We start from the raw sequence: 20,814 nt of genomic DNA on the forward strand, positions 1-20,814 counted from the left end.
AGTCTGTATCAAATCCCATTTGAACAGACACCTTGGATCCCACACCAGGAAAACTTCCATCACTGCTGACCGTGACCTGGCCTATGCAGTCCTTCACTTTTCTGGGATTCCCTGCTTTGGACCATGCCCTACTTTAAGGGTGGCATTGCCAGTAATTCTGCTTTATATTTTTCTGTGTACACTGAACACATATGACTTAGATATGTTTATTTTCACACATCTAAAGTTCAACAGGTTTGCCTACTACTACACCAAGCCCTTAACTGTAGCACCCAGTTATCACCATATGGATCTTCTCCAACTGTAGGCCACAGGTGATCACTGAGTCATTCATTCATTCACCCACTCAACAAATACTGAGTACTTACTCTGTGGGTGGCACAATGTTATTAGGCACAGGGGAGGCAATGGCCTAGTATACTGTGGCTCCTGCCCCCCTCAGATTTAGTCTAGTGGGAGGGAGAATAAATATTAACAAGTAAACACAGAAATGTGCGTGCTATGAAGGAAGAGAGCAGGTGCTATGAGAATGACTAACAGCAGGGACATTGTTTTTAAGTATGGTACTCTTTGCAACACCAATCTTTTAGAAAGGGACGTTTAACTAGACCCTGAAGGATCATCAGATTCAGTCAGGCAAGCAATGAGCATTCCAGACAGAGGAAGCACCCAGGAGGAGAACAGCCTGCCTCTCTTAAGAAATGAAGGCAGGTGAGGGTGGTGACAGGGCAGTGAACCAGGAACGGGACAGGAGGCAAGGCAGGACCCAGGTCACATGGGACCATTTCCCTGACTCTTAGGCGAAGTTTCTCCATTAAGGACTCCTACTCACAAGAACTCAGAAGCTATGAACTAACTTTCACATTTTACTCCAAATGGCTTTCTAGATTTTAGCTCTTAAGAAGCCTTCCTGAAACACCATCATGGAAGATAATAGAACACTGGTGGTCGGGATTCTGTCAGGAAATAGAAGGGCAATTCACATTCACTCAGCATCTTCTATGTGCCAGGCACTGTGTGCTAAGTTTTTAAAGATATTCTTATTTAAGGGGCGCCTGGGTGGCTCAGTCAGTTGAGCGTTCAACTCTTGATTTCGGCTCAGGTCGTGATCCTAGAGTCATGGGATCCAGCCCTGTGTTGGGCTCCACACTGAGCATGGAGCCTGCTTGGGATGCTCTCTCTCTGTCTCCCTCGGCCTCTTTCCCTCTCTCTCTTAAAAAAAAAAAAAATTCTAACTTAATTCTTAAAACCATCTCATTTCACATATGAGTGAAACCATATGGTATTTGTCTTTCTCTGACTTATTTCACTTGGCATTATACTCTCTACATCCATCCATGTCATTGCAAATGACAAGACTTCATTCTTTGTTGTGGCTGAATAATATTCCATTGTACATATATACTACATTTGTTTACCCATTCATCTATCGATGGACACTTAGGCTGCTTCCGTAATTCAGCTAATGAGCAAAGAAAAAAAAATGGAGAGATGACCAACTAAGAAACAGACTCTTAACTATAGGGAGCAAACTGATGGTTACCAGAGGGGAGGAGTGGAGGGATGGGCGAAACAGGTGATGGGGATTAAGGAGTGCACTTGTGATGAGGACAGGGTGATGCATGGAAGTGTCCAATCACTGTATTGTACACCTGAAACTAATATTACACTCTATGGTAACTGGAATTGAAATTTAAAAAATCCCATCTTATTAATTTCCATTATCCTCATTTTTTCCACAGCAGTGCATTCCACAGTTTCATGGGTTGTAAACAGCAGAGTGGTTTTGAAATATTTCTCAAACTGTGTATGTGTGTGTGTGTGTGTAATGTATCACATGTGTGAGTGTATTTTCCATCACTTGTTAACTTTACACACCCCTCATGAGCGGTCTCCTTCTTTAGTACAAAGGCCTCCCCTGACACAGAAGTCATTAATTGGGGCGGGGGGTGGGGGGGGGAGAGGGGAACAAAAGGGAGGAAACCAAAGCAGGAACTGGACAGAAAAGGAAGATACCTTAGGCCCAAGAAGACCAGGGGGAGGACTGATGGAGGTGGTTTAAGTTCTCTGAATAAATGCTTTTCAAAAGGAAAACATGTAGGGGGACCCAGTGGCTCAGTCAGTTAAGCACCCGACTTCGGCTCAGGTCATCATCTCATGGTTCGTGAGTTCAAGCCCTGCATCAGACTCAGGTCATGATCTTGTGGGTTTGTGAATTCCAACCCCCCACTGGGCTCTCTGCTATCAGCACAGAGCCCACTTAGGATCCTCTGTCCCCCCGCCCACCTTCCCCCACTCTCACATACTCTGCCTATCTGTCAAAAATCAACACACACACACACACACACACACACACACACACACACACACACACAAAGGAAAACATGTATTATTGGCAAGGCCACTACTCAGAACATAAGGAGATAGTACATTTCTCAGGAAAAAAATTGCAACTGGTCTTTTGGTATAAAAAGTATGTATGTATTAGGAAAATGGCTTCAATACTCAACTACCACCTAATGCTCTCATCACAGATGACAAAGGAGAACATATAAAAGGATGGCTCTACAGTTCAAGAGGCCCAAGGATTCTTTTGGCTATCCCTCAGGCAGACGAAAAAGAAGAGGAAGCTTTCTGGGCAGAGATTCATGGATTATGCCATGACATCATTAAACTAGTGTTCCCAGGGGTGCCTGGGTGGCTCAGTGGGTTAAGTGACCTGACTTTGGCTCAGGTCATGATCTCACAGTTTGTGGGTTCCAGCCCTGCATCGGGGCTCTGAGCCTGGAGCCTGCTTCAGATTCTGTGTCTCCCTCTCTCTCCACCCCTCCCCTAGTCACGCTCTCTTGGTGTCTCTCAAAATTAAACAGACATTAAAAAAAAATCTAGTGTATCCAGAGCACTTTGCTAAAACTGGGGAGTTGTGGTCCAGATCTCTTACTGATCAGCTGTTATATTCTGGGCCCTGGCCTTTCTTTCTTTCTTCCTCCTCTCTAAAAGAAAGAGTTTGGACCAGATGACTCCTGTCAGTTCACAAGATTCATGCTTCTCTTCACTTCCAGGAAAATGATTACCACAAAGATACCCTTATTTTGCAACATGCTTTTAGGTCATCATTTTCCTACTCTTGACAAACACCTAATAAAGAATGGCTACATAGGAGCACGTCAGTCGTTTAAGCATCTGACTCTTGATTTTGGCTCAGGTCATGATCTCACAGTTCATGAGTTGAAGCCCTGCATCAGGCTCTGTGCTGACAGTACACAGCCTGCTTGGGATCCTCTCTCCCCTTCTCTTTCTGCCCCTCCCCTGCTCACACGGTCTCTCTCTCTCTCTCACATAAATAAACTTTAAAGAATGGCTATATAAATACATAAATTATTTCTGGCAAGATCGAACGGTATACATAAACAGAAGACACAAAGAAAAGGATGCTGGCGATTACGGCAGAGACAAGGAACCCATGCTGTCCTCCTGGGGACACGTGTTCCTCCACCCAAGCAATAACAAAGCTGGAATCCAGGGGCTAAAGATGAGGTGACTGCTGTAGGTTCTGGAACAAGCTTGTGGCCTCTCTGGCACAGGCTGGATTTCGTAACATCTGTTTACTATCGCCCCTGCACACATTTCCAGGCCCCACAGCAAACCTGCCTCTATCACTCCCCTTAACTTACTTATAGAATGATACATCAGATATTCTAATAAATGCATCAAGCATCTGGCTTCCCTTCCACTAGCTGAGGAATTCAAGGAGTTAAATTTTGCTGGAGTTAGCAGTCTTGACCCAAAGATGCAGAAAGGAGAATATGAGAACACTCCTATTTTGTGACAGTTTTGTTGTTCTTAACCTAGTACTTTGATTCCGTTATTCTTCTTCCAGACCATCTTTCTGCCTGCTGCTTGGAAACGTGGTCAGGTTCTTCTGGCTGCATTAACATATCCAATAAAGTCCTGTCTGTAAAAACAACAGCAAATAAAAATTGCCCATGAAGGATTGCAGGCCACTGAGTGGCAAGCAGTTTAACTGCTCAAAGGAAACTTGAGGCAGCTTTGAATGAGCTTCTGAACAGCTCAAGTGCAAGGGATCAGGAAGAGCTAGCTGGGTCAAGGCAGCTTTCCTAGTAACAGGGACACCTTGCCATCTGAGGGTCAAATGTGGTTCATTACCGCCAAACTTTAGTAACTAATTCATGGCCGTGATTTGCTCCACTTCCTGAGTTAAAGGTCAACTGTAATGCAGGAATATTATTTGTCTACCACTATATTCCCCTTTATAGACACAGGGTAACGCCATAAAGTTTCTCAAAACTGTACATAGTACCAAATTCTACTGTGCATATGCTCACAGCTGGCCAAGTTCTACCCAAAGCAAAAATGTCAAATTCAGGGTCAGACTGCATATACACAGGAAACAAATACCGCAATATTACAGAAAATCCCTAGTCGGTTGGAAAAAAGGAGGTTCTTGGCTTTGAGGACCTTGCCTGGCCTATCACAAAGAGCCACCAGCTAAGGTGACTAGAAAGAAAAAAGCCGTCACCAGAGAGCAAGGTGGGTCAGTGGTGTGCAGTCCCAGTCACTCTGCTTCCAAACTGGAAACACATTCATTCGCCCTGTGATCACTTCATCCTGCCACACCCCTTTCTCTTAGGTACTGGTTTTACATTTTAAAACTCGTTTTTCTCTGTTAGTGCTCTCAATGGATGGCAATCAGAATATTTTGTTCTGTTTGACAGCAGTTAACTCTACTCCATCTGAGAGAAGACATGGTGGTGAGTGACTTAAACGGCCCTCTTCGTTTTTATTTAACAAACCATTTTTTCATAGCACTTACAGTGTGCCAGGCATTCTTCCAGAAACTTCATCAGTGCCAGCTCATTTAATCCTTACAAATCAAGGGTTAATCAAGTATAATTAAACATGAATGAAAGTGGCACACACTACTTTGACGTAACAGAGTTACAAGACTTTTCTTTTTTTTTCTGGGCTTAATGAAGATGCCCTTCCCAACACTCCCTGCCTTGGGACGCTGAGTTTAAAGACCAGTGGGGAGAGGCTCCTGGGTGGCTCGGTAGGTTAAGTGTCCAATTCTTGATCTCGGCTTGATCTCACAGTTTGTGAGATCGGGCTCTGTGCTGACAGCACAGAGCCTGGTCAGGATTCTCTCTCTCCCTTGCTCTTTCTCTGTCCCTCCCCCCATCAAAATAAATCAATAAACTTAAAAAAAAAAAAAGAGTAGCGGGGAGAGAGGAGGCACATTTTTCACAGAGATCATGAAATCTTCCCTCCAAAAGGAATACAAATCCTATCACTGTTTGCCATTATCTACTCCAGTAGGACATACACGTGTGCTATATATCCAGCAGAAATGTGCCATATATGTACAAAAATCATGCACAAGAATATTCATAGCAGCACTGTTCTTAGCACCACAAAGTAAAAACAACCTAAAGGTTTATCAGCAATAAAACAGATAAATCAATTGTGGTATATCCACACAACGGATTATTCTCCAGCAACAAGAATCAACGAACTAAAAATACATCCAACAGCACGGATGAATCTCACAAACATGATGCCAAGTGAAGGAAACAGACACAACGGAAATACACACTGTGTCATTCCATTTATACGAAGTTCAAGGACACGAAAAATTGATCTAGGCTGACAGATGTTACAACAGCGGTTGCATACGAAGGGGTGGGAACTGCCTGCAAAGGAGCACAAAGGAACTTTCTGAGGGGATGGAAATGTTTTATATTTTGATAAGGGTGTTGTGTACAGTCTATGTCCATTTATCAAAATTCATCCAACTGTACACTTAAGATCTATGCATTTCACTGCATGTACCTTTTACTTCAACATGAGAGAGAGACGTGATGTCACGTGGGTTCTAAGACTCCTGAAGCCATGGGCTTCTGAACACATCTGCTGTCCTGCACATGCTGCCGGGGCAAACCCACAATGTGTAGCCTAATCCAGCTGCTGAAACCAAGCCAAGACCGAGAAACTGGACACAGGAGTCCTCTAACCCAGGTCACCTCCTATACTCACTTTATTCATTCCCCGTGGAAGATGCTGGCCATGGAAGGTTGATGAGGAGGTGCCAAAACTCTTTGGCTCTCAGGCTGAGTCTGAACACCCTCCCAGAGTTTTCTGCTTTATAATTCAATACGACCAATTTCTGGCCCCGGCAGGAGGCAGGTCCCGCAGTAAGTATATCTGGGCATGGCTCTCACCATATTCACCTAATGCTGCTCTCCTTCCTGTATCTTACCCACGGAAGAAGGGAGACTGCAGGATTAAGACATTTAGGCATCTAGGATTTTGGAGGGTTGAAATGGCAAACTTATAATTCATCCTCCAAACCCACAGTAGCCAAGTTTGAATGAGCACATGGTCGACCAGGTAGAGACTACATTTCCCAACTGCCCTTACGGGTAGATGGACTCATGTGACTATGCCCTCACCAGTGGAATGTGAGTAGAAGTGTCATGTGCAAATTCTACTTGCTTTTAAAGGAGACTGTCCTGAGTCTCCACTGTTTCCCCCTTTGCATAGGCTGGGAAAACAGGGTAGCAGCGACCTGTCTTCAACTAGAAGAAGACAACACTTGTGCAGATTTAAGAGCTACAAAATGGTCTGAAACCAGGTCCCTGAACAATTCCCGGAGCGTGCTATGCCACTAGTCTGGCCCACTCACCACTGGACTACCATGTGAAAGAGAAATTTTGATCTTACTTCAATCATTCTTTTTGAGGTGTCTTTGTTACAGCATCTGAACTAATACGCCCCAGCACACAAACTTTTGAGGCTCGTGGTCTCCAGGCAGGAGTTTCCAAGTCTCACAGACTATCTAGCTCAGTAATTTATATTCCGAAGTTCAGATCATACTAGTAAATGAAGACAGCACCTACTTTTCCTATCATACGACGTCATCCTTGTTGCTTCAACTAGTCCCTCACCATCTACAAGATACTATCAACTCCTTATTCAGGTGTACAAGGTCCTTTGAAGACATAGTCCCGCCCTCCACACTTAGCCTCATGGCATGTGCTTGCTTCCCATGTGTCCCATGTTATAGTCACCCTGGATGCTCCCTGAGGGCACCCTGCACATGAAGAACACTAAGCTCCAATTTCTGTTCTGGCCAAGCAGAACGGCCTTTTCACCATCCCCATCCCACACTCTCTCCTGCCCGCAAGGTTATTCCTACTATGAATTCCAAACCCAGCCCAAAAGACCCCAGGGAAGCTTCTTAAAAACCTCCAAGCCGAGGGGCGCCTGGTGGCTCAGTCAGTTACACATCCAACTCTTGATTTCAGTTCAGGTCATGATCTCATGGTCATAAGATCAAGCTTCGTGCTGGGCTCCACGCTGGGCATGAAGCCTACTGGACAAATTCTCTGTCTCTCTCCCTGCCCCCCACTCTGCCCCTCCTAACCCCCTGCTGCCTCTCTTGTGCTCTCTCTCCAAAAGAAACAGAAAAACCTCTAAGGAGAATAACTTCCTCCCTCTGGTATGCTTCCACAGCATTTTGGGCAAACCTTCATTAAGGCATTTATTACTCTGAGCTCTTAGGGCTTTATTTACATGTCTGGCCTCACAGCTGGAACATATGCTCCAAAGACCAAATCCCCGAAGACCAAGACCATATGCCTTGCCCATTTTCATAACCTTGGCATTTAGCAAATGATCTGGCTCAGACTCAGTGAGAGGTGAATGAAAGAAGGACTGGGGGCGCTTAGGTGGCTCAGTTAAGCGTCTGACTCTTGGTACAGCTCAGGTCATGATCTCACGGCTCGTGGGTTCGAGCCCTGCATCAGGCTCTGTGCTGACAGCACGGAGCCTGCTTAGGATTCTCTCTCTCTCCCCGCCCCCTCTCAAAGATAAACCAACATTAAAAAAAAAAAAAAAAGAACAGAAGAGGAGGCATATTTCAAAATTCTATACGTACATTATTACACTTACCTGTTCAGTGCAAATGCATAATGGAATTTAATATTATGCTGATCGGCCAAGTCACACGTAGGCAGCATTTTTAGTGTTTCTACTAGCTTCACCATAGCATCATAGTCCTGTTGGCAAGAGGTCCCACGGTGAGAAGGAGATGAAACACACAGCTCTTCACAGATTTTTCTGAACAGTTATAAACATGACTGCCTCAGCATTTAAATACAAGCTTTTCCCTACACACAGCATTTAGTGAAGTTACTTACAGCCCGTAAGAGAACAGAAATAACATTGTTTTTAAACCCAAAATGGATGAGAGAGAAGACAGACAAAAAATCCCTGCTACCAGAGGCCACAAAAAGATCAAGGGAAAGAAGTGTAAAGGCAACAAAAGCAAGCAAATGAGTCCAGCAGCCCGAAAATAGCTACCACGCTTTGAGGGCAGGCGAGTTAACACTAAGAGCACAGCTGTGGGTGAAGATGAGCGAGATAAAAACATACACAAAATCTTACGGTCACTTGCTGTGTTAAGAGAGGAAACATGCCAGGTCCTTCCTATTTTGCCAGAACTAAGTGAATTCATCTAGACCAGGGTTTCTCAACCTTGGCACCATCGACATTTTGGGGCTGGATCATTCTTTGCTGTGGGGGCTGTCCTGTGCATTCTGGGATGTTATGCAGCACCCGAGGCCTCAACCCATAAGATGTCAGTAGCACCTCCCCCTAGCCTCCAAGTTGTGAAAGCCAAACATGTCTCCAGACACTGTCACATGTCCCCTCGTTGAAAACCATAGCTCTAAACTGCATAATTACCCAGGGAAAAATTGCTACTGTGTTTGTCTCAGCTGGGTCCCCTCTGAGCAATGCCATCTGCTACCCTTCCAGCCAGGCTTTGAATCCCGGTTACTGGCCAACTTGCTGACAATCAGCCACAGTTAGCTGAAGAGGACTTCCCACTGAAATCCCATGCCTGTCGTGTGCCTCTGCACCTTGAGGCCACTGCTCGAGAGAAGGAGACAGTGTATCCCTCTTGGGGTAAGCTTCTGGCTTACCTTTGAGCCTGAGAGTCCTACCCACGGAAGGTTATAAAAAGATGTGTGACGGCGAGGACAGAAGGAAGCCAGCAGCTCAGATGGAAGAAAGATTCAAAAAGGTCATTCCCATTCTCTTGTCCCCTAGGCCATGATCTAATCATTGTCAAAATTCCTAACAGCATCTGCTGTTAAAGTCAATTAGATGCGCCTGTTTGTCGCCAGGCAGGCGTGCCTTAGTGGTTGACCCTTCTTCCTTTGGGTCGTCAAGGGATGCCTCGCTCATTTAGATTTAAAGACCTGTGGTCCACAACCTCCAATATGGCTTTGTAGAGTTCTGCAGGGAAGGCCCACTATCGTGTGTTCCCCCAAAGGGAAGGAAGTCAAGACATCCTTACAAATGGCTCAAAAGCATTTAACTTGGAGGGAGGAAACCATTTCTTTCATGGTACCGCATCCCATAAACTCTTTCTCAAGGACTCTCCACAAGTCTCTGATGCTTGTTTTAGAATAAGTGTCTGCATTCCCTGGGTCCTGGATGTGCCTCTGCTACTCCTGCTCTGTCATTAATGGGTGGTGGGAAACAAAGAAAGAAGCAACAAAGGCCTAAAGAGGCATAGTGGAGGAGTTAAGAGCAAGGACAATGGAGCCAGCTGCCTCAGTATAAATCGTGACTTTGCCAACTGCCGTGTGACCCTTGGACTTAACTTCTCTCTGCCTCATATTTCCTCATTGGTAAAATGGAGATAATCAGACTACACATCCCATAAACTTGTGAAGAGAATCAAATTAACGAGTATTTGCCAAGAGCTCGAAACGGTGCCTAGCATAAAGTGCATCTAAACTGTGAAATTCTAAGTTCCTTTTATTAAGCAGTACTGTGTATGAGATTCTGCTGGAGTGGCCATCTGATCACACAAAACCTCCAATGTTACGACCACAACAGATATGCTAGGTGACCTATGACCTAGCCATATACCTACTTAGTCTATAAAATAGATACCTAACCATACACCTGGTGTAAGAGTACTTCATATGAGGAATTAATTCCTTATGCCAAAGAAGAACCCCCTATGTGCTAGCCTCCATTAAAGGTACTCATACCTGGATGTCGCGGTAGGATAGCAGTAAATTAATGATGATGTCTGGGGTCAGAACCTCGGTGTTGTCCATGCGGAGCTTGATCCGAGCCAGCTCCTTCGCCAGTTCATCACCCTGGTATTTCTCTCGGGCTCTCCGGATGTCGTTTAACAAGGCTTCTTTGTAATAAGCACTGGAGAGGGAAATACGAAAACCCCCAGTCGCGTCTACATGCATCTGGGACTCCGCTTCCTTCAGCAGCTCAAACTAGGTTCTCGCAGCCACGACTCAGGTTAATACACGGGGGCCTCTCCCAGACCTAAGCCTCCCTGCACCAGCAGAGAGAGGAGACCTGTCCTACTTGCTAGTCCCATTCTGTAGCAACTAACCACTTGACATCAACATAGAAATTCAGTTCATTATGACCTTGAAAATATTTTCAAAGTTGACCTCCATCTGTATTTGGATGATGCATAGGACTTGCTACTGAGCCCTCCCCCGAGATTTTCAAACACAAAGAGAGCAAGAGGTTACCTTACTTGAATCATTATTTCCCCCACTATTAACGCATTATCACAGAGCCAAATATAACCCCAAAACCATGCAACACGGTACATTGAGAATGTCATTCAAATCAATCTATTGGGTACCGCCCACCTAATAATCCTAAAGCTTTTTCCGGTTGGCCAAGAGCCGGAAACTGGATGTGCCCACGAGCAATCCAAGAAGCTGTGCCTGGAAGCTTATGAACAACCTCTGCCCTTCACTCCCCTGGTCATTTTCAACTGCCAGAATGCTCTTCTGATGTAAAACTAATCTTCCTTCACGGTGGGATCTAGTCAATAATAGAGATGTATGAAAACATCTAAAGCACTTCAAATCCACACTGGAATCCCTTACCACAGCCTCTCAAAGAATCAATGCTAGTACCTGGGACTTGGTTTAGAACCTTTAAAAATGATCCAGTTTGATGTACAGAAGGCCAACTTACAATGGCCGTAGATTTAAATAGGTTGCCTACTTTCCAAGCAATGTTTTCATGGAGCCTGGGCAATGCCAAGCAGTAATATACTCTCATCCCATTAGGTAGCTGGGAGGATTTCACCACAGAGAAAAACTAGGCCATTCATTAAAGAAAGGAGCAGGCTCAATTTAACAGTCTTGAGAGAAAGAGATACAATACATAAGAATAAGAGTATTACTTATTTTTATTATAAAACTATGCCAAATAAATATGAATAGAGTACACAGCCTAGTCCAATGCTTATAATAGGACCTCGATTAACATTTCAAGAATGAAGTGATGCCCCAGAGAAAATTAGTGCATTGCTTTTTTCTCTCTTATTTGTCTATTGCTTATCATCCCAATGAGCAAATTAGCAGATTCTACCAGTGTTTAAAATTCTGTCATTAATCTAATGAGTCATTAAGTTGGGTGACAACCACTGTCCATTTGGTGGACCATAAAGGCATCAATGATATTAAAGTGTTATTAGTTTAGCCTTACAAAGTTATACTTGAGTTTAGTCTTGTTTTCAAGGCTAATTCTGAAAAACAGTCTCAATAAACTAAGAAACCTCAGAAAAGTCATACCTTGTAAGTAAATAAACAAAACACTGAACGGAGTATGGCTTGGGGACACCATCTATGTAATTCACACGCAGCCATTTCTGCCCGTGGTAATGAGGGAAGATGCTGCTAATCGATGTGAACCTGGCAATGGCTTCAAACCGCTTCTCAGCACAAGGCCAAGGCAGCTGTCACCAATCCATCGGAGTTGACACCTGAGCTAAGGACATATCTGCCACCCCTCTTGTACAGGTTTTATACCAGAAGCACCATTTACCCTCTCACCAACCAATCAAGGGGTGGAAGTGACCAACAGGTATTTCAAGTCCCCTGAAATGATACTACTCAAGAGGCATTTTCCTACTGATACATACACACGCTTAATGAAAAACAAACTTGGGTCGACTTCTTGCGAGACCCTGCTCGTCGGGCAGACGCAAACCAGCCTATTTCCTTGTCAGACCTAAACACATGGTATTTGAGGAGCTTTCTCTCTAAACGTCACTAAAATGTTCACTGAGCAGCAAGGGGTGATCGAGTCAGGCTCTGCAGGAATGTGCCACAAAGGGACCCCATTTGCTGTCTGCGTTGGCATTTGGTCACACAGATCTGGGTTTCCAGTCTCATTTTCCCATTAAAGCGTACACAAGGAACTCTGCGTCCAAATAATAGATGATAGGATAGAAGAAGAGAACAGACCGTGAGCAAGCGTGTACCTCACGCCACTGCCACAACAGTCACATGTCACAGTTTGGGGAGCTGCCACCTGAGCCACAGCGGGACGTGTGGTCCTTTCCATTTCAATGTAAGTCAATTCTGCCAGGGCTTTGGATTTTCATTTGTTTTGCAAGGACGAATCCTTCTTGTGACCGAACTTACAGGAGTAAATCCTTTAAACTGGCTGCAAGCAAAATCACTAGATGCTTTGGTTTAGTGGATAATTTGTGGCCTCCCACTTCTGGAGTGAGAACATGCTAAGGCGTGGTTCCCTGAGCACGGACGCTCAGACAGGTGACCTGCCATTTACAAGGCTGCAAAGCACAGAATCGTCTGAGCCAGGATTCAGACCCAAACCTGCTCACCTCTGAATGAGTATTCCATACCTTCTCTGACATAAGCCTACAAAGAACACATCCCAAGACATCCTGACATGAGGATGGCTGTGGCTTGACTCAACAGATCTGACTTTATAGCACAAGAATTTATGACCTGAATGACCTTGCTGAGCCATTTTAACAACCCCAACAACTGCATGGGGTAGGGGGGAGTGAAATCATGTTCAGAAATGATCTTAAAACAAGGAATCTTAGGGTTGAAAGAGCAAGAAAAAACCAGTGACTTAACTTCCTTATTTTCTAGATGAGAAAATGGCCACAGAGACTTATCAAAGTCACATGGGGAGTTGGCGACAGATACAGGCTCGACCCTCACCTCCTAACTCCAGTTCTACTCTCTTTTGGCTACACCCCAGTGGCCCAACTTAGTGAGGTAGCAAGAAGAATAAAGGCTTCCAGAAGAACTTAGAAAGGATTAGCTAGGGTTCCCCATTCTCTGGGCATTATGATCTCCTAAGGGTCTATTGCCTCCATGAACGTGAAGGGCAATGTTTGGCAAAGCTCCCAGGGTTGAGGACGGTGAATAGGCATTACCATGAGGTCACGTGGATGTCCTTGAGGAGGCTGATAAACCTGTCCACCAGGGGCACACACAGTGGGCCCAGGATGGTGTCCCAGTTGGGCTGCATGTATTCCGAGGCACGCCTCTGGGCATCACTCTCGCAGCAGAAATAATCAGCACATGGTGTCACGATGTACGGGATGAAATAATAATTTCCACTGGATGCCTGGAAAAAAGAAACAAAACACGTTTCACAAAGTAACTGATGCAGAAGCAAAGCCCTGGATTCAGGCAGGTGGAACCTGGTAGGGCAGGGAAGGAGAAAGTACCTGAGAATGATTAACTGTGTATGCAAAAGGACGATGTGTCTATCAGGCACAAAACTGGAAACCACTCAATTCCACAAGCTTCAACACAAAAATTTGGTTTCAGAGGCTGGACTGATCTGTGGACGGCTCTGAACTTCACTGGCAGAGCTTTTAGGGTTTCAAGTCTTGGACACTACATCATTTCACTACGGGCCCCCCAAATCAGAGTGAGCTTGGGACCCACTGATGACCAAGAACTGCAATGTAAAGGCAGATACTCTTTTTTTCAGCATAGATGCAAAAGCCCCATTACTTGATAATTTAACCACAGCTGAACTATTCTAAACTTTGTTGAGTAAAAATCGTTTTTGCAGGAAGCAGGTATCAATAACTATGACTAGTCTTAGAGCTATTTTGGAAAAGGATGTTAGAAAGTTTTATATTGTCCAATACTACTCAGGTAAAACAGTATCTTTTTTTCTAAGAAATAATTACAATTTGACTATGAATCATGATCCATTGTAAAGCATAAACACTACCTCTGAAAAGCATTAGATAATGCTCAATTTTTTAGCACATTTGAGACTAAAATGCATTCTTACACGACCTTCTTCTGTCAGTCAATCTTTTGTCTACACGGTCATAAAAAGCAACTAGCTTGGGGCACCTGAATGGCTCAGTCAGTTAAGCGTCTGACTTTCGCTCAGGTCAATGATCTCACGGTTCATAAGTTCAAGCCAAACATCAGGCCCTGTGCTGACAGCTCAGAGCCTGGACCCTGCTTCAGATTGATTCTCTCTCTCTCTCTCTCTCTCTCTCTCTCTCTCTCTCTCTGCCCCTTCACCATTCACACTCCCTCTCTCAAAAATAAAAACATAAATAAATTTAAAATTAAAAAAAAGCAACTAGCTTAAAATTCCAAACTTCCTAATTCCTATCTCTTCACTTAGTTTTAAAGAATGTATATGATGCCAGAAATAATTCATCTGATTTTTCCTCCTTAATTTTTAAAACTAGACTAGTGGAATTTTTCAAACATTTTAGAATAATACACACATAACCTTGGGAAGCACACTTTCTCCAAGAACAGGAAACCAAATAAGCAATATAGCTTCTTCTAAACGAGAAAGAAATTCATTAAATACAGAAAAAAAAAAATGGTCAGAACACTACCATCTCAGATCAAACAGAAGCTGTGGGAAAACCTACCACATTGGGGAACTGATTTCAAATACCTACATGACTCATATTTTTAAGTCTTCCTTTTGAGTAAGATTTGCTTACACAAGAACAGGTGGATTTCTTATGTCCACCTGAACTCAAACTCTAACTCCTTGTCCTGAGACTCTCTCTCTCCTTCGTACCTTGTAGAGGGCATCTCTAAGTCCTACTCAGTCATGTTTCTAGGCCCTGAATTATTTTGTTAAGAAAAAGTTACTAGCGCTGCTTCGTTCAAACACATCTTAGACTGGGTCAGCGAACCTGTTCTATCAAAGGCCAGACGGTAAGGGTTTTTGATTCTGTGGGCCAGTTTCTGCTGCAGCTCCTCACCTCTGTGGCATGAAAGCAACTGTAGACAGCATAGAAATGAACATAACTATGTCCCAATAAAACTTTATTTGTGGGCACAAATCTGAATTTCGTGTTCTCACATGTCCTGGAATACTCCTCACCTTGTGACATCTTCCAAACACTTAAAAGTGGAAAAACCCTTCTGAGCTGACAGGTAACGCAAAAGCAGGTGGCAGGCCAGCCACGTTGTACGTTAAGCTCCTTGATATCCCATTATTCCTGAAAATAAGATTTTCTGAGAATGCTTACCCTGCTGCAGAACAATAGCTGAAGACTGTCCCTGTGGGCACCAGATAGTGGGGTTCAACCACTCAAAATGCAGATACCAGTGCGTTATAAACAGAGATGGCAAGAATCCAGGGTTGTGGGTGGTAACTGGGGAACAGGGAGAAGACTGCCAGCTACTTCCCAGCAATCACTGGGAAGTGCCTGCACCAGGAGAACAAAGACCCCAGTTAAGATCTTCAAATTCTCAGAGAGATATTGGTATTGACCAGCAAAGTCAGGATGTGGTGGGTTAGACTCTGATTTCTCCCTCATCTCTAACAAAATGCCATGTTGTTGAGGTAAGCTAAAAGCCATTTATTCAGTCAGAAGCGTAAACTGGTTCTTCCACAAAGTAGCTGAGTTTATGGTAAAAAGCCTTCCGATTTCAGACAGAGGGAGAAGGGAGCTATGTGGATCAGTGAGGTCTAGAAGGTAAAATATCTGTGAGGAAGAAGAGTTGGGTTTTTTTCCCCCCCAAAAAGAGCTAGACGGGAAGGGGGCAGGGGGCGGTGAGAACCTTCTCAGATTATCTCCTCAGAAAAACAGCCCTAGCTGATAAAAAATTTAAAAAAAAATTTTTTAAGTCTTTATGAATTGTGTGAAGAGCATATACCAACGGAGAGACATTTATTCAAGAAAATCAACTAATCTTGGTAAGAACAGCGAGACTCTAGCATTTGAGCTATGACCCGCTTCTCCCCTGTCCTCCAGCCCAGTGTGACAGAAATGCTGCCCTGAGTGGGTACAGCCAAGTAGACGGGGCTCCCTCTCACCCCACAACCTCTACTCTGACAGTTTCTCCTTGGGAAGGCCAGGCCGCCAGCATTCTCATCCACCCCGGCCCTGTGCTGGAGAAGCTCTATCCTGGGCAACTGCAAGAAAGAGGACCAGAGCAGGGGGAGGAGCCTGCCTCTCTCAGAACGCTCCCCTGCTTTAGCGTGGGGTACCGAGCAAGGGTGGCAGCCCCTGATCTTCTTGGCTTGGCCTATTTCACCAAGAAAACTGGGCTCTGATCGTTTTTGTCCCAGATCACATAGAACAAAGGTTCCACGTCAGGAAAGGCAAGCTGGGAAGATCAGGCGCTGCCATCCTTGCTCGGTAACCCCCTGGAAAGCAGGGGAGCGTTCTGAGAGAGGTAGGCCGCTACCCCCCACCGCCCAGCTCTGGAGCAGTGGGGCACAGGCTCTGCCTAGGACTAGAGGCATGCTGTAGGAAGGGAGAGGCCCGCAGCAACCCAGAAGTGGACTGCCAGGATGCAGAACACAGCATGGGCAAGTGCAAACTTAAGAGCACTATCAAAAACAACGGAGATTTTTGTGGCAGGAAATTAAGAGGAAGTTGGTAGTTCCAGGACAGCAATAGGTGAAAGGCAGACCAGCTAGTTTAACACAAACAGGGAAGAGAGAGCTAAGAAGAACCTTCATGAGGTCAGAGTAAACCTTGGAGACGGGCCTTAACCACCCCCGCAAAGGTACCCAACTTTAATTATATCAGACTATGGAACACTGGTGTCTTGGGCCTCATCAAAAACACAGTAATCAGAGTATTACTCGGCAATCAAAAGAATGAAATCTTGCCATTTGCAACTACATGGATGGAACTAGAGGGTATTATGCAAAGCGAAACTACCAGTCAGAGAAAGACAAATATCATATGACTTCACTCATATGAGGACTTTAAGATAAGAAAACAGATGAACGTAAGGGAAGGGAAGCAAAAAGAATATAAAAACAAGGAGGGGGACAAAACATAAGAGACAAATACAGAGAACTGAGGGTTGCTGGAGGGGTTGTGGGTGGGGGGATGGGCTAAATGGGTAAGGGGCATTAAGGAAGACACTTGTTGGGATGAGCACTGGGTATTACACATAGGGAATCAATCACTGGCATCTACTCCTGAAATCACTACAGCACTATATGCTAACTTGGATGTAAATTAAAAATTAAAAAAAACCACAGTAGTCAGCTAATAATTAAGGTGTATTCTCAATACAAGAAGAACTTAAGGAAATCAGGAAGAGATACAGTCAAGGAGAGCCCAGGTATAATCACGGTCACCCCTGGCTGGGGGTGGCAAGGTCAGAGTAGCTGTGTACATGGCCGAGGCTGTACCCTCCAAAGAGTCACACCGCAGGCCGCACGTTGTGGAGCAAACAGACTTCGCTGAACTAGTCTATTCAAGTCACTAGACAAACAAACCAACCGACAAACAACAAAAATAAGCACCAGAGACAGCCGGAAAGAAATGAGTATCCAGAGTTGCTATAATGCATTATCTGAAATATCCAGTTTTCAACAAAAAAGAAACAAAACATGCCAACAAACAGGACAGTGTGATCCATACACAGGAAACAAGCCGGCAATAGTAGCTGCCTTTGCAAAGGCCCAGATACTGGATTTATGAGACAAAGACTTGAAAGCAGATATTATAAAGGTATTCTAAGAACTAAAGAAACCAAGCTGAAAAGAATGAAAGAAAGGTATGATGACAATGTCTCATCTAATAGAAGATGTCAGTGAAGAGACAGAAATTACAAACAACCAAACAAAAACAAAAAACAAACCAGCAAATGGAATTTCTGGAGTTCAAAAGTACAAGGACCAAAATTAAAAATTCACTGAAGGGGCCCAACAGGAAATCTGAGGGCAAGAAAGAATTAGCAAACTGGCAGACAGATCAACAGATGATGCCATCTGAGGAACAGAGAGAAAAAGAATGAAGAGAAATCAACAGAGCCTCACAAAAATGTGGGACATCACCCAGTGAACCAACATACATGGCACATTGCAAGAGTCCAGGAAGGAGAGCAGAGAAAGGAGCAGAAAAATATCCAAAGAAATAATTTCTGAAAACTTCATAGATGTGATTAAATGAATCGTTCAATTTCATGTCCAAGAAATTGAATGAACTTCACGGTGGATACTCAAAGATCCATACCCAGAATATATCACGGCTAACATTTTCAAAGACAAAAAGAAAATCTTGAAAGGTAAGAGGATCTTGTCACGCACACGAAACTCCGCTGAAATCAACATCTGACTTTCCACTGGAAATAAGGAAGCCATAAGGCAGGAAGGAGGACATATTCAAAGGGGTGAAAGAAAAAGTAAGTCAGCCAGAACCTTCTATCTAGCAAAACTAGATTTTCAGAATCAAGGGAAAATGAAGATATTTTCAGATCAACAACAACTGAGATAATCTGTTCCTAGAAGAACCACCTTACAAAAACTATTAAAGGAAGTTCTTCAGACTGAAAGTGAGTGACACCAGACACTAATTCTAATTCACTTGGTAAAAACAGAGCATGCCAGGGAAGGTAAACAGTTAATGATAACAGATGATATGACTGGCGGCGCCTGGGAGGCTCAGTTGGTTAAGCGCCTGACTCTTGGTTTCAGCTCAGGTCATGATCTCACAGTTCGTGGGATTGAGCCCTGTGTCCAGCTCTGCGCTGACATTGAGGAGCCTGCTTGGGATTCTCTGTCTCTCTCTGGTCCCCCACCAAAAGAAATAAATAAACTTTAAAAGAAGACTTTCTTTGCCATGCCAATGTGAGGTGTTTGGAATTTATTTTAAAAAAAGATGTTATGATTGACAATTTCTTCTTTCTTAACTAACTTAAGAGACAATCACATTGGCACACCTGGGAGGCTCAGTCAGTTGAGCGTCCAACTCTTGGTTTCAGCTCAGATCATGATCTCACGGTCATGCAATACAGCCCGGCATCGGGCTCCGTGTTGAGCACAGAGCCTGCTTGGGATTTGCACTCTCCCCCTCTGCCCGTCTCCCACTCACTCTAACAATAAAAAGAAAACTGCATAAAATGACATATATAATCATCTAATCTGTATGTAACATACAGAAACGGGATTTATTTGACAGTAACAGTGTAAAAGACGCAGGTGGAAATAACACAAGGTACACAGGCATGAGGAAATTGCACCATGTGTTAACTGGAATCCACAGAAACCAACAAAAAGTTACCAGAAATGGTCAACAAAAAGGTTAATGTAACTCTACAAATATATACATTTCTTTTTTCCTTCTCTCAGCTTATTTAAAAAACATTATACAGAATAATAATTATCACAAAAATATTTACCAACTTTACAACTACATAACCCGGAGTATCCATAACAGACCTGTAACTGAAGGTGCCAGAATCCCACTTATTTGGATACAAGTATGACAGGTCTTAACGCCATTTCTAAAACAAACACTTTGCTGAAATCTTATTCATAGTCTTTCTTCAGCAAGCCCATTGCTCCCAAATAGCACAAAAGTAAACTCTGTCCCCATCCTACTCAAGTCCTCAATAATGAGGTGTGAAAAAAATAGGACCTCGGCAAATAAACGCTACGTGCTGTTCCAGGTTATGGCTCAAGTGGGCAGAGCAAGAGAGGCGCAGGCTCATCAAGACCTGCCCACAGCCAGGCGGGGATCTGATCCTTTGGGCAAATGTTCAGCCACAGAGAAAAATGAGGAGAAAGAGAGGGGATACGTGACGTCTGACAACTGAGCGAGCTGACTGAACAGGACTGCGCAGACAACGGGAATCTGAAGCCTTGGCAAAGTAAAAAATACTCCCTTTGAGAAAATCTCTCGTGAAGTGTATAAAAGTTGAAGAAATTTTACAGAAAGCAATTGGGACTAATGGCTACATTTACAAAAGCGATTCATAAACTTCCAAGTGAAAGCACGGGCTTTTGAGTGCAGTACTTTTGTTCTAAGGAAGAAGAATAGGCTCAAACATCTTCAAATGATGGAGCACATTCAGACTTTTGTTGGTGGGGAGAGCAGAAATTAAAAAGAAAAACACTGATTAGCATAACACATGTCCAATAGCAAACCAAGCTTGTATATTTGTAATTGTTACATTTATAAATGGAAACATCTCAAGAATCCAGCTTAGTAAAACACATTCAACAAAGGCAGCTTAGTTTCCTACAATAAAGGGGCATTAGAACCAGTATGCTAGGCACATTAACATGTAAACCCTTCCAAAAACTCTTCAAATACCTCCCAAAGGAAGATTCTCATATAGTAAGTGGGGTCAGAGAGCAGAGTAAAAGCCACTGGCCTCAGACACCGTGACATTTGGGAGTGGAGGAATGTGTCCTCTGAAAGTTTCTAGTCCCTACCTTAGCAGTGGAGATTTCTAGAACTACTGCCATGTACAGATTCATCACCATGAACAGACTGTCCTGTACCAACACTAGGTTAAAGAACAGGTGCTTTTAAAAAAGCTCTCATTATAAAAGTTTGATTATATAGTCTCAAATGCCATATTTTTTTCCTTTACCAGTCACCAATTTTATTTTTTAAGTTTTAATTTTAATTCCAGGTAGGTAACATACAGTGTTATATTAGTTTCAGGTGTACAATATAGTGATTCAACACTTCCGTACTCGAATGTC

At 43.7% G+C, this 20,814-nt stretch overlaps 1 protein-coding gene across 4 annotated transcripts in view; it reads right to left on the reverse strand.

Moving 5' to 3' along the window:
* The window catches only part of MAP3K15 (mitogen-activated protein kinase kinase kinase 15), a 123,835-nt gene that overhangs the window by 69,422 nt on the left and 33,599 nt on the right, over positions 1–20,814 (reverse strand). For all 4 annotated transcript variants that reach the window (XM_045050412.1, XM_045050414.1, XM_045050413.1 and 1 more), the window contains exons 4-6: positions 13,283–13,476; positions 10,089–10,257; positions 7,972–8,078 (exon numbers count right to left, since the gene is read on the reverse strand). In XM_045050412.1, the coding sequence (XP_044906347.1) occupies positions 7,972–8,078; positions 10,089–10,257; positions 13,283–13,476 (470 nt within the window). The remainder of the gene's footprint in view (positions 1–7,971; positions 8,079–10,088; positions 10,258–13,282; positions 13,477–20,814) is intronic.

This window comes from Felis catus, chromosome X (assembly GCF_018350175.1).
Source record: "Felis catus isolate Fca126 chromosome X, F.catus_Fca126_mat1.0, whole genome shotgun sequence".
NCBI lineage: Eukaryota > Metazoa > Chordata > Mammalia > Carnivora > Felidae > Felis > Felis catus.